Source organism: Drosophila albomicans, chromosome X (genome assembly GCF_009650485.2).
Source record: "Drosophila albomicans strain 15112-1751.03 chromosome X, ASM965048v2, whole genome shotgun sequence".
Taxonomy (NCBI): Eukaryota; Metazoa; Arthropoda; class Insecta; order Diptera; family Drosophilidae; genus Drosophila; species Drosophila albomicans.
In genome coordinates this window covers 27,638,625-27,651,471 of record NC_047627.2, presented here as the reverse complement: position 1 = coordinate 27,651,471, position 12,847 = coordinate 27,638,625, and the positions used below count along the sequence as shown (strand labels likewise).

The 12,847-nt window shown below is 39.4% G+C and overlaps 2 protein-coding genes across 7 annotated transcripts; both read left to right on the top strand.

Moving 5' to 3' along the window:
• The first annotated feature begins 1,249 nt into the window (after nt 1-1,249).
• LOC117577643 (NCK-interacting protein with SH3 domain) lies at nt 1,250-10,980 on the top strand. 6 transcript variants are annotated; one of them, XM_034262517.2, is made up of 10 exons: nt 1,250-1,324; nt 1,956-2,523; nt 3,441-3,802; nt 3,873-4,022; nt 4,083-5,399; nt 6,031-6,228; nt 6,308-6,416; nt 7,356-7,565; nt 7,638-7,810; nt 7,871-10,199. In XM_034262517.2, the coding sequence occupies exons 2-10, from the start codon at nt 2,520-2,522 to the stop codon at nt 8,060-8,062; spliced, it is 2,715 nt and encodes a 904-aa protein (XP_034118408.1). In that variant the 5' UTR covers nt 1,250-1,324; nt 1,956-2,519; the 3' UTR covers nt 8,063-10,199. The 6 variants fall into 6 exon arrangements, with proteins under 6 accessions (XP_034118408.1, XP_034118434.1, XP_051863335.1 ...); XM_034262543.2 differs by lacking the exon at nt 1,250-1,324 and having other exon boundaries at nt 1,993-2,523; nt 3,444-3,802; XM_052007375.1 differs by lacking the exons at nt 1,250-1,324; nt 1,956-2,523 and adding an exon at nt 3,104-3,301 and having other exon boundaries at nt 3,444-3,802.
• Nucleotides 10,874-12,609, top strand: LOC117577712 (trichohyalin). Its single transcript, XM_034262619.2, has 2 exons — nt 10,874-10,889; nt 10,971-12,609. Exon 2 carries the CDS (start codon nt 11,002-11,004, stop codon nt 12,517-12,519), a length of 1,518 nt encoding a protein of 505 aa, XP_034118510.1. The 5' UTR covers nt 10,874-10,889; nt 10,971-11,001; the 3' UTR covers nt 12,520-12,609.
• Nucleotides 12,610-12,847: the final 238 nt, after the last annotated feature.

Genomic DNA, 12,847 nt, shown 5'->3' with positions numbered 1-12,847 from the left:
AAAATTCCCATTTAAAACGCCGTTGTTCTATAATCAAAGCATATACATACTTATATAGTATATATACTTATACACAACAATTTATATACATATTTATATATAACTGTTTACTTTTTTACATACATACATACAATACATATGCATGTTCTGAACGATCGAAACTTTTTTGATAAAATGCCTTCTGAATGAGAAAACAAAAACAAAAAAAACGATGAAAAAATGATTAGAGATGATGTACTTATAATGTAGTTATGAACAAGTTTAAGAAATGAATTGAAAACAATGAAAAAAACGAAATTAAAAAAAAAAAAAAAGATAATAGAGAACAGTTAGGGAAACAATGCAGAATTGAGCGAAGTTTTTAACTAGATTAGCGTAAAGTAAATAGAGAGAATGAATTTGGGCATGATCAGAACGTGCTGCATTACTACTATATACATATACAACCAATTGACTTGCTAAAAAAACTTAACAACAAATTCACATTGTACTTATACAAGTAGATATACACAACCCAACACATACATATGAACGAACAATGAAAATGATGAAAAATGGTAACCAAAAGCCAGTTAATTCGTTCAAATAATATTTTTAGCCAATTTAAATGAAATGTATTGCACTTGAACAATTGTCTTGCACATGGCGTGGTGAGCACAGCATTTAAGTTTATATTAAAAACAGAAAAAAAAAGAAAACACAAAAATGTATGTTTGAATTTGATTCATGTTGATTTGCCAGCCCTGGCCATGAGCGTGTAACAGTATTTTGTTGACATCAAGTGCATATTATTAACTACATATGTATACCAAACACAACAAGAAAAATTGCAAATAAAATGAACAATGTGCAGCAAACATTTCCTAATGCATTTTTATTGTACACACATTTGAAATAACGATCGTCATAAAAGCAATCGCTGTCCACTTTTAAATTACGCGCCTTGTCATAGCCAAAATATACCAATATACCATATGAAGTGTAACCAGCGGCAATAATCGCTTGTGTTTTTGGTATATCCCACACCCCAATCACAGCTGTTAATAAAAAGCTCACATCGCAAGCTTTTTAAAGTTTGTTGAAACTTTCTGCAAAGTTGCGACGCTGTAGTCTCTTTTTGTTTACATATTGAGCCTCATTAAGATTCAATATTAAAATACATACATATATTCTTTTTTTATTTTCGGACGATAAATTGTGTTCATCAAGTGTTTTCTTTTTTATTTTTTGGTTATATTCAATGGCTAAACGGTGCATACAATATTTGACATTTGGCTAAGTGAGTGATGGATGTTCGACAGAGTGCGGCGTGCAATGAGTTTAAGTATGCAATTTAATTCAGTCAAAACAATTGATTAAATAATAAGGAAGAGCTATCTTTATATTGTATGTGCACGTGTTTGCGGCAAGTGCATTTATCATATTAAAAGTCACATTTTGGCATTTAAGAATCGCATTTAGTTTAACTCATTGCATTCACACACACACGCATACATATCGATGTTTGTGTGTGTGTATGTATGTTTGTAATTTGTGTTGTGCTTCACATACCGCTTTTCGAGCAAAACAAACACGAAAAATACCGTTACACCGTCAAGTGCGCCGACGTGTATGTGTGTGCACGTGTGTGAGTGCGCTTGGGTGGAGTAGATGTACACACACCTACAAACATACAGACATACATACAAGCGATGCTCTGTGTTGAGTCCTTTGCATTAACGCTTCCGTGTTTTAGCATCACGATTGTATATGAGACGTGTTTGTGTGTGTGTGTGTGTGCGAGTAATGTAAAGCATAAAATGAGAGCATCATTAGAGATACACGGAACTGCGAAATGAAAAACGTCAAATATTGCAATTCCATTAAATCAAAGTTGGGTGTGACAAAGTGGGTGTGAGTGAGTGAGTGCGTGTGTGTGTGTGTATTAAATTTGTGCTTGTTCGTTCTTCTTGCAGGCGCTTCAGGGCAGGCAACAACAAGTGATAAATAAACGACAACTGCATCAAACATACATACATACCATATGTATGTATGTGTATATAGATACATACATACGTATTTATGTATGCGGATATTTATGAGAAATAGCGAAACACGCCCAAAGCGATAGCAATAAAGAAGTTTCGCTGTCGCATACAAAAGTCGTTGCACGACAATTCCTGGCAAGGCGAGCAACCGCAAACACAATAACAACAACAACAACATCATCATCTTCGACAACAATAAACAACGCCCATCAGCAGCAACAACAACAACAACAACAATAGAAGCAGAAGCAGCAGACAGTGTTGCCAAGTGGCGTAAAGACAAGAGACAAAAACAGTCGGAATAAACGTAACGTAAACGTCCTTGGTTAACGGCAAAACGACAAAACTGGAACAGGCGTAAAAAGCACAATACGAAAGTCGGACTGCACACACACACACACACACACGCATACACACAGCCAAGCGCGCTTTGCTCACAGACAGAGACATAAACAAGTGGAAAGACAAAAACAGTGTGTGCTACAAAAAAATATGGGTAAGTGGGTTGTTTAACTTTTTCGACAAATTTGCACACACTCATGCACACTGCACTTGTCTAAGTGTGTACGTGTGTACGTGTGTGGGTGAGTGCAGGTGACAATGGTCGCCGCAGTAGCAGCAATTGACGGTTGAATTAGTTAGATACAAAAAAAAAACAACGAAGAGAGCAAATTAGGAAGAGAGTGAGTGAACGAGGAAGACAGAACGAAAAAGAGAGAGAGTGAGTGAATGGGGCGCGTGAGAGCGCGCACAAGTGATACGACGTCCTGTTTTGAAACATTGTCGTTGCCGTTGTCGTTGTCGCGTTGCCTTTCTTTTGTTATTTTCAGCGACAAAGCGACAGAAGCTTTTAGCAGAGCCTCTGTAAGTGTGTGTGTGTGTGTGTGTGTGTGTGTGTGAAAAGCAAAAACAATGTATGCAAATACTGTAAGACAAAAAAAAATAGAAGAGAAATATGAAAATTGCATTTTTCCTGTGCGCGCTCTATTGTAATTTTTGCCTTTGCTGCAGGCGTCATTCCTTTCTTCTATATGCGCTCTCACACTCACTCGCCTCGCTCTCTCACTTTCTCAGTGTGCGTGTGTGTGTGTGTGACCAGGCATGCCAACAGTCAGCAGTTTTGGGGCCCTCGGCAGTGAACTTTTTAGCGCCTGGCTGCCAGGAAGGGCCTTAAGCACAGGGCACAAAATAATAAAAGAAAGAAAGAAACAAAAAAAAAAACACTAAAGAAAAGAAGAATTCGCTTCGCTGCGGCATTTGTTTGCCCCGCGTGTGTGTGTGAGTGTGTGTGTGTGCAATTGTGCTGATGTGTGTGTGTGCTGTTCACGCCCCTTTTACAACACTATAATTACAAGCTTTAAAAGAGAGATTTAATCAAGCAAAGGGTCACACTTATTTGTGCTTACGTTACAGCAGCAGCAGCGCCAGCATCGCCTACAGCAACAACAACAGCAACAGCAGTAGGGACAACAGCATCATCGACTGCAGCAGCAGCGGCGTCGACGTCAAGTGAGCTTGGAGCTGGCGTTGGTGGAAGTGGAAGTGGAGGTGGAGGTGGAGGTGCAGGTGGTATCGATACCTCATCGGGCAACGGCATCGAGATGCTCAAGGCACTATACGATTTCCAAGCGGTCTATCCCAAAACGATCAGTTTCGATGAGGGCGAATATTTTATACTATATCAGACATCGGCACGCCAACGTAATTGGTGGCAAGTGGTTAGCATGAAGGGCAACATTGGCTTTGTGCCATCCAATTACGTAATGAAGATTAAGGTGAGTGCTTAAAAGGCAACAAACAAAAAATGAGTTTGAAAATGAGTTTGCAACTAATCGATTTGTGCAGGTGGAGCATGATTTTCTCATCAGTTTTCTGAACTCATCGATTGAATCGCTGGAAAAGTGCACGGATCCGGAGATCAATGGCATTATGTCCAAGGACGAACTGCTCGACCGTCTGCGCGAAAAGAAGCACACCATGGAACGTCTCTATGCCGTATGCATACAAAAATTTTTAATCAGTTTAAGTGCATTCAATTTATATCCCTTTTTACAGGAGAGTTCGGAACGTGACGGAGACTCATCGTTGTCCTATTCGCACAGCTACAGCGACAAGCAGCTGAGTGGTAGTCACAGTCATTCGCATCGCCATTCACACTCGCATCCACACTCTTCGCACCAGCAACAGTTGCAGCACCAACAGCAGCAGCAACATGCGTTGCAATCGCAACAGAACAGTCCGCCTGCCACAAAGCGTCTGGACATGAGCAAGAAGAGCATGTCGAGTCCAGCGGTGGGCGTTAGTGTGCCACATGCCATGCCCGAATCGCCCAGCATGGGCAGCATGCAGCTGCAGAGCAGCAGTTGCACCATACAGACACCGCAGCAACAGCAACAGCTGCAGCAGCAACAGCCGCTGCCAGCTCCTCCTCAGGTGGCCAGCACATCAACAGCAGCAGCAGCGGCAACCGCAGCAGCAGCTGCAGCGGCGGCGGCAGCGGCAGCAGCACAGAAAGTCACAGCCTCAGAGATGGCACAGGATAATAGCATCACATCGGAGCCATCGGAGACAACCACAACGACAACGACGACCAGTGAAGATGTGGTCACCACATACAAGGAGACCAGTCAACTGAGTGCGGCCAACGGTGTTGCGACTGCGTCAAATTCGGCAACGCCAGCCAACGGCAATTCAGCAGCAGCGGCCAACTCATCGTCGGCTGCTTCATCGTCGGCAGCAGCAGCAGCGGCGACGGCGTCGTCATCGACTCGAAAACCAACGCATGCTGAGCCACAGAGTCTGAGTCTCAGCCAGGGAGCGGAGGATAAATCGGATGAGGCGAGCGATGAGGATGATGATGTCGATGATGATGGCTGCAATGGTTGCACAAATCCGGCCATCAATAGTGCCGACAACAGTCAAGCGCTGGACGACAGCATTGAGAGTCCATCGCCATCGCATCGTCTCGCAGCTGCTGCAGCAGCGGGAACAGCGGCAGCCTCATCATCGAGCAATGGCCGAGGACAGCTAAAGGTGGAGTCATCGGATGTCTATCAAATTGTCGATGCGCTGCGTCGGAATACGAATCTCAGTTTCGATTTGTCGTGCGAGGCATTGCGTGTTGTGTTGACCAGCCTGGAGCAGTTGTACAATGGCGCCATCAATCCGTATCTGGAGGCAGTTGCTGTCCATGTTACCGGCAAAGTGCCGACGCCCAAGGAGCTGCTGGGCATCACACACGATGCGAAGCGTTTGCAGTATTTGTTTAACCAGTTGGCCGATTGCAAGAACGATACGGAGCAGCGTACTTGGATGCTCTACGAAGACGAGGAGGATATTATACAGTTTCTTGAGGAACTTGTCGAAATACTGGTGAGTGAAGCTACATCATAACTTTTGCACTTAGCGGCCATATTTGAAATGCACTTAGTGGCAAAGTTTATTTACTTAAGGGTCAGACAAGAGAGTTAGAATTGCACATTAGTAATTTCCCACTTAGCGGCCGCTCCTAAAATGAACTTAGTGACAAAGTTTACTCACTTAACTGTCACTTAAAAGCGTTAGAACTGCACATCCTAAATTTTACACTTAGCAACCACATCTGAAATGCACTTAGTGGCAAAGTTTACTTAAGGGTAAGACAATAGAGTTAGAATTACATATTAGTTATTTCGCACTTAGCGGCCACTCCTAAAATGCACTTAGTGACAAGGCTTACTCACTTAACTGTCACAATATAAAAAGAATTGCACATCACAAAACTTGCGCTTAACGGCCACTTCTAAAAAACACACCAAGTGTCCAAATTTACCCACTTAAGGGTCACACAAGAACGTAACGCATTTAGTGGCATTGTTTACTCACTTTACTGAAACACAAGATGCACAATATGCTGTTGCTTCACCTAATTTTATAAACACTATTTTGGTCGTTAATCGAATTAAGCTTATTTACCTTTTACTTTGTTTTTTCGCTTTCTTCTCTGCCTTCTTGTGCTGGACAGAACAATGCGGATGAGAACATCAGTTGCTATGAGATGTCGTGTGATCAGTATCAGATGTTCATCAATCTGGTGCAGTACTATCAGATGGAGACACGCTGGTCCATCAAACGCCTCCTGCTTCAGACCTTCACAGCTGCCTGTCATCTTGATCACATTATTGTCGACATTCTGCTAACTTCAGTGCTGCCACTCGAGATTGTAAGTTGCACTTTTTATTCATATATCTATTTGCTTTGCAAAGTGATCTAATTTGTGGTCAAAATTGAATTTTCTTAAGGTCGAAGACATGAAGGCACACTTTGCCAATCTGGATCGGTTTAAGCAGCTGGTCAAGATGCTAACCATAATATTCTCGCTGGGCCAGCTGATGCCTGTGAATCATCAAGGTGAGCAAATTACATTTTAAAGCAGTTTTAAATTGGAATTACTAGGTTATTTAGGGAAATACTTTGTGACATTTCATTTAATTTGGAATACAATCAACTAATTCCTTTGTCTTGGCAAACTTCTTATGCATTGACTAACTAAACTATCATAATTTGCTTTAATCGACTTACAAATATCGTACTTTAACGATATTAAAACACTTATTGCAAGTTTGGGCAAGCATTAAAAGTAGTGTTGTAGCTCTTAGCTTCAATATGATTATTATTATGATAGTAATATATATTTTAGTTAACGATTAAGTCGTAGAAAGCCAAAGACAGAGATAAAAGTCAACACTTATTGCAAGTTTGGCAAGCATTAAAAGTTGTGTTCTAGCTCTTAGCTTTTGTTTGTCAGTAAATTCTGAACTTCCCTTCTCTGCGATTCTCAAGTTGTTAACGTAATACATAACACTGATTTTGGTTGTTTAACTTGAAAGTTACAAATTTGTATATGGCTTATTATATTCACAGACAAAATTTGTCGCGTGATACTTACAGTGAGAAAACATAAACTGAAACAAATTTAAAAATAAGTAAAGGTTATTCTTATACCTCTGGATTAACACTAAGATTGATTTTAGGAACTTTTTTTGTTTTACTATAAAATACATAATTTATTAAATTTGCGTTCATTTCGATAATTTTTGCAATTATCCTAAAACAGAAAAATGATTCCAAAATAATTATTGGCTCTAATAAAAGTGCTAATCAAGAGCTATAAGATTTATTTTTACTCAACATAAAAACATGTTTTTCCACGTTAAATATTGTCGCATACGATATTTTCGTCAGAGAATTTCTCATATATAATCATAAAGTGTTCCTCGTATTTTGCAGATAGATTATAGATTAGATAGATAGATTATATATCTAATAATTTGTACTTAACTTTTGCAGATTATTTGGGCGTGCACTTTGCCAGCTTTTTGCTGGAAATTGTCGAGGGCAACAACCCGGAGGTGCTGGTGGATATGGTGATCGCTCTGATACTGGCATTCAATCAACAGTTTAGCGAGCATGCAGTGAATGTGATCATCGAAGCCATGCAGAATCTGCCCACAGCCAAAGTGTTCACAGAGAAGTTGTTGTTGCTGCTCAATCGAGAAGGTAAAGCCAAACAATTTGTACTTTATTTTGTGATTACTTTTACTAAAAGTGAATGATTTGAATTTGACTTAGATGATCCAACGCGACTGCTGAAGCATCACAATGAGCACATGAACACGGTGCTGCGCATGTTTATTGACATCTTCAGTCATCCGGATACGGCTGGCATGTTTTATACAAACGATATCAAGGTGCTCATCGATATTGTGGTGCGTCAACTCTCCGATCTGGATGCGGGCAATGTGGTAAGTAATAATGTATAATATATATTATATATTACTTTTTACTAACAATTTATGTGTTAGTTACGTCCGTGCTATTTGGAGCTGTGTCGTCGCATTTTGCGCAACACAAACTATCAGGAGCATCAGCATCGCAAGCACGATCTCATGAAGATCTTTACGCGCATCTTTTGCGAGGAGACCGAATGCAGTGCATCCGATCAGCAGTTAGTGCGCGAAATCGCCAACGAATTTCCCCAATTGTTTAAGGCATAAGAAAGTGATGGAAAGTGGAAAGTGAAACACACAGCCAGAATTGCAAACAGAAAAAAAAACACAACTCCTAAAACGAACTAAAACCAAAATAAATACCAATCTAAAGCGTTGCTAGTGAGGCTACCAAAGCGAGCCAACCAAAAAACAATTTCAATTTTAAATTGTATAGTTTACAAAACTGAGAAATCAACAGAAGCAGCAGCAGCAGCAGCAGTTAAATAACTTTTCGGATAGCCTTAAACAAATGAATCAACTGCATTTCAAATCTTATTTATTGACGTAGTTTTAATTAGTTTAATGTTTTCTGTTATGTCCTGGTCTGTCTTTAAGTTAACCCAATCGAGTCAATATTTGTATCTAACATATTTAGATGTATTTATGCTGCGGCTTGCCGTTGCGCTAACTCTGCTTTTAATCGTTGCAGTTTTATATAGATCATTAATTAATTAGAAATGATTATCAATATGATTATTATTATGATAGTAATATATATTTTAGTTAACGATTAAGTCGTAGAAAGCCAAAGAGAGAGATAAAAAAATCAGTTTGCTTTCGATTTTAAATCTTATTATGCAAAAATTATGAAATGCAGGCATTTTCAGTTTTTAACTACATTATGATATAGAGTGGCAAAACAAAAATATACACATTACATATATATAAACTGTGTATTTTTTAGAGATTAACAACCAAATTTATAGAAAGAACAAGACACAAATTTTACATCAACCAAATTTATAGTTAAACGAAAAAGTAAAAGAAAATGCAAATGAAGTACGAAAATCGAATATGAAAATGAAAATGGCATGCAATTGATTTATTTAGCAAACAATAAATGACAAAACAATTAAATATATATAGTATATATATAGGAAAAGGAAACGAAAGAGATGGGCAAAGTAAATTCACTAAACAAATGATATTTATAGAGAGTAAAATACAAGAACATAAATGTTAATTGCAATCAATAATACAATGATATTTAATCAAATCCAACTAATGAGCATAATGTTAAATTTGTTTATATAATCTATGAGAAACAAATCCCAAATGCAACCACAAACACACACACACACACACACACACATAATTAACGAATACGATCGAAAATCGACGACTGTTGTTAAAGCTCAGCCGCAAAATGGCATTAAAAAAACCAAAAACAAACAAAAAAAAAAAACAAAACACAATTGTAACAACAAAATCAAATAATTATTAATGCATGAATGATAATAGAAAATTATACAAAATTTGTTGAGAACATGAAAAACACTTTCGCTCTCTCTCTCTATCCCTCTCTCTTTCTCTAACACATACACCTTCACTCTCGCTATCTCTATCTAATCAAATCAATAACAAGAAATGAAAATGCAAAACAAACAAACTTTTGGACAAATGCAATTTTATATAATATGTGTTTATTAATTTGTAAGACGTTTTTAATTGGTATTAAAGTTTATAAACATATTAAGTTTATTGTTAAACGATAAAACAAAACAAAAAATCCCCAACAAAAAAAAATAATTGTTGAATTGAATTGAAGCAAAAAAAAACACAAAACAAAAAAATGTACAAAAGAATTTTTAACAACAAGTTTATCAAGAAAACAAACAATAACAAGCCACAACAATATAGCAAAAATGCTCACGAAAAAAACAAAAAACGAAATAACTTAACTAAATGCAGAAAAGAAATTAATAAGCCGCACATTTCAAAGATCAAATATACAAAAAAAATCATATTCTCAAATTGCAAACAACAAGAACAAAAGTGAAAGCAAAATGATATATTCAAGAAATCAATCTAATTACCAAGTTTAAATTCTTTTTTTCGAAATACACTCGATTTTTGTACTCTTTCGAATTGAAATTAACACACACACACACAACAATAATGACCACAAACAACAAAAACAACAACAACAGCAAACAGTTTCAACATTTTAAAACGATTATAAACAAAGCAAAACGAAAAATTAGTAAAAACGTTTTTATTAACTTTGTTAATTTTGCTCATTTTAAACCAAATGGAAAACAGAAAATGGAAAATGGAAAGTGGAAAAAAAGGCAACGCAAAATGCATTGAAAATGTAACAAACAATGAAATTGCAATAATTGTTAAGAGTAATAAAACAAATGGTATAATAACAATAATTATGAAAATTAAAATAAACATCCAGAAAATCAACAAAAATGTTTGCACTAAATATTACGTATACGCATGTCGAGACGCAGCTAAGTTGTAAGTATAAATTGTTTAAGTTTCAAAATGATTTTCTAACTTCTTTTCATTTATTTTAGGAATTAATTTATCCAAGCAGCAAATGCCAAAGAGATTCGAGATAAATAAGAGAGACTGTTTCAGTTATTGTAACTGATTTTTTCCTTTTAGTTTAGCTATCAATTTACTCTGGATTGGAGTCGCTTAAGAGAGAGACTGTTTAAGTTTTTGTACCTAAATATTACGTATACGCATGTCGAAACGCACCTGAGTTGTACTATAAGTATAAATAGGATTATAGGATTAATTTTACCCAAGCAGCAAATGTCAAATGGATTCAAGACGAAGGAGAGACACAGTTTCAGTTTTTAAAACTAATTATTCCATTTATTTTAGCTATCAATTTACCCTGGCAGCAGGCGTCAAATGGATTCGAGACAAACGAGAGAGATGCTTAATTTATCGGCACTTTTCGTTCAGTTTCAGTCAAACACACACAACTTGGAAATTAGTTCAGATGATTCGAGAAGGAATTAATACATAACATAAAAACACACACAAAACATAAACCGTAAAAACGATTTTCGCAACGCGACTTAAACAACGGGTTTGCATTGCATTCGAAAGTTCTGGATTAACATTTTTATTCATTCGAGAGTTCCCGATTAACATTTTTATTCAATTCTAGACAACACACTTTACACACACACACACACACAATGTCTGGTCGAGGACGTCGTCAACATGTGGAACCAGCGCGCATTCAATACGGTGCCTGGGATGATCCACGCGTCTCGCTGTTTGCCACCGTGCCGCAGGAGCCGCTGGATGATATGTTGGGACGCATGAAGCGCTTGCCGGAAACAAAACGAAAACGTGATATGGAGGCGCTTGATGCCTCGCCTTTGGTGCTGGCGACATCGCCTTCGACGAATCGCCTTTATCGGGAGGTGAAATATCAGGTGCAGCAAATAGCCGATGATCGCAATCGTAACTATCATCCGATACAGGAGCGAGAGCGTCAATCGGCCATGATTGCCCAAACGATGGCCGAGCAGAATCGTCGTGAGTTCGCCGAGGCGATGCGACGCCAGCAGTTGAACGTGAATTCGCAGAGATTGCGTGACCTGCAGACGGAGATCGATCGGGCGAAGACAACGTTGAGTGTGGTGAAGCGACGCAACGAGAACGTCAAGACAATGGGCAACGAGCGGGAGCGGGAGCGCAAAGAAGCGCAAGCGGCACAGGAGAAGGTCCACAAGGAGAAGCTGGCCGAGCAGCAAGCTGTGCAGCGAAAGGCACGTGATTACAGTCAACAGCTGGTGCAACAGATACGCAAAATACGATCAGAACGGGAGGAGAAACAGTTTACGGAACGTGAGGAGGGCAGACAGAAGCGTCAGAATGATGAGTTGGCATATGCCGCCGATTTGCGGCAGGAACTTGAATGGCGTCACGCAAAGCGCATTGAATTGAAGCGCATGCTCGATGAGTACTCGACGTTGAATCGCAATTTACGCGACAGGAAACCCGCAGAAGCCCACAAACTGGATGTCATTGTGCTGGAGGCCATGGGACCGGTGACTGCCAGCTTTTTGCATCAAGAGATGCAGCGACGTGCCGATAGCATTGAGCGGCGTCGCCTGATTAGCGACGATCTGGGACAGCAGCTGTATGAGAAGCACAACCAACAGGTTGCCCATGAGAATATGATTGCCGACATACTTGTGTGTGAGCGAAAGGCACGCGAGAAGAAGCGTGCCCATCAGGAGGTGCAGAAGCGTCACGAACGGAAGCAACAAGTTGCCATCGATCTGATCAATCAGTGCAAGGAGCATCGTTTCTATGCCGAAAAGGATGCCAAACTCGGCCAAATCACACGCGATGCGACCAGTTTCATGGAGCGACAGTATCAACAGGCTGCCGATCGAGAGGCTGCCAGTCGTGCCATAAATAAGGCCAGCTACGACGCCATTGCCAGCGACATGGTGTCCAATATGCGACTGCGTGCCGCCGCTGTTGAGGAGGAGCGCATGATCATGAAGGCGCTGCAGGACATGGAGCTGGAGATGGAGCGACGTGTCGATGAGGAGCGAATGCGTGTGCTGCACGCCCAGGCCAGGGACATCATCGAAGAGGTGCGTCCCTGCAAGTTGTCGCATGCGGAGCGTCAGACATTTGGTTTGCCCGCTTGCAGCTTGCATGACGATGACAAGCACAACACTCACACGACTTAAGCGAACATTTTAATTTACCATTTGTTGATCCATCTAATTTCGTGCACAGAGATGCTGTTCAGACTCGACAAAAATATATTTGTTTACGCATTTGCCTCGTTTCATTTATTGTAAAAGCTGTGGCATACTTTTAGTTAGCTCAATTTCTATTAAAAGGCATCACAAATTCATAAACTGCGGCATACTTTTAGGCTGCACAATATACATGGAAACCCACTCAAAACCCAAAAACTGTTGCATACTTTAGGGAGGCCAAAGGAACTCAAAGCTTAAGCTCGCACTCGAAGATATTCCACTCAATCCATTTTTGATGCGGCTCAAACACATT

What these genes read in the sequence shown, in the direction of transcription:
- LOC117577712 (XM_034262619.2), top strand. Translation starts at nt 11,002, where the DNA reads ATGTCTGGTCGAGGACGTCGTCAACATGTGGAACCAGCGCGCATTCAA.
- LOC117577643 (XM_034262517.2), top strand. An exon ending in ATTACGTAATGAAGATTAAG is followed by an intron (nt 3,803 to 3,872) that starts GTGAGTGCTTAA and finishes CGATTTGTGCAG; the next exon opens with GTGGAGCATGATTTTCTCAT. An exon ending in ATCTGGATGCGGGCAATGTG is followed by an intron (nt 7,811 to 7,870) that starts GTAAGTAATAAT and finishes TTTATGTGTTAG; the next exon opens with TTACGTCCGTGCTATTTGGA.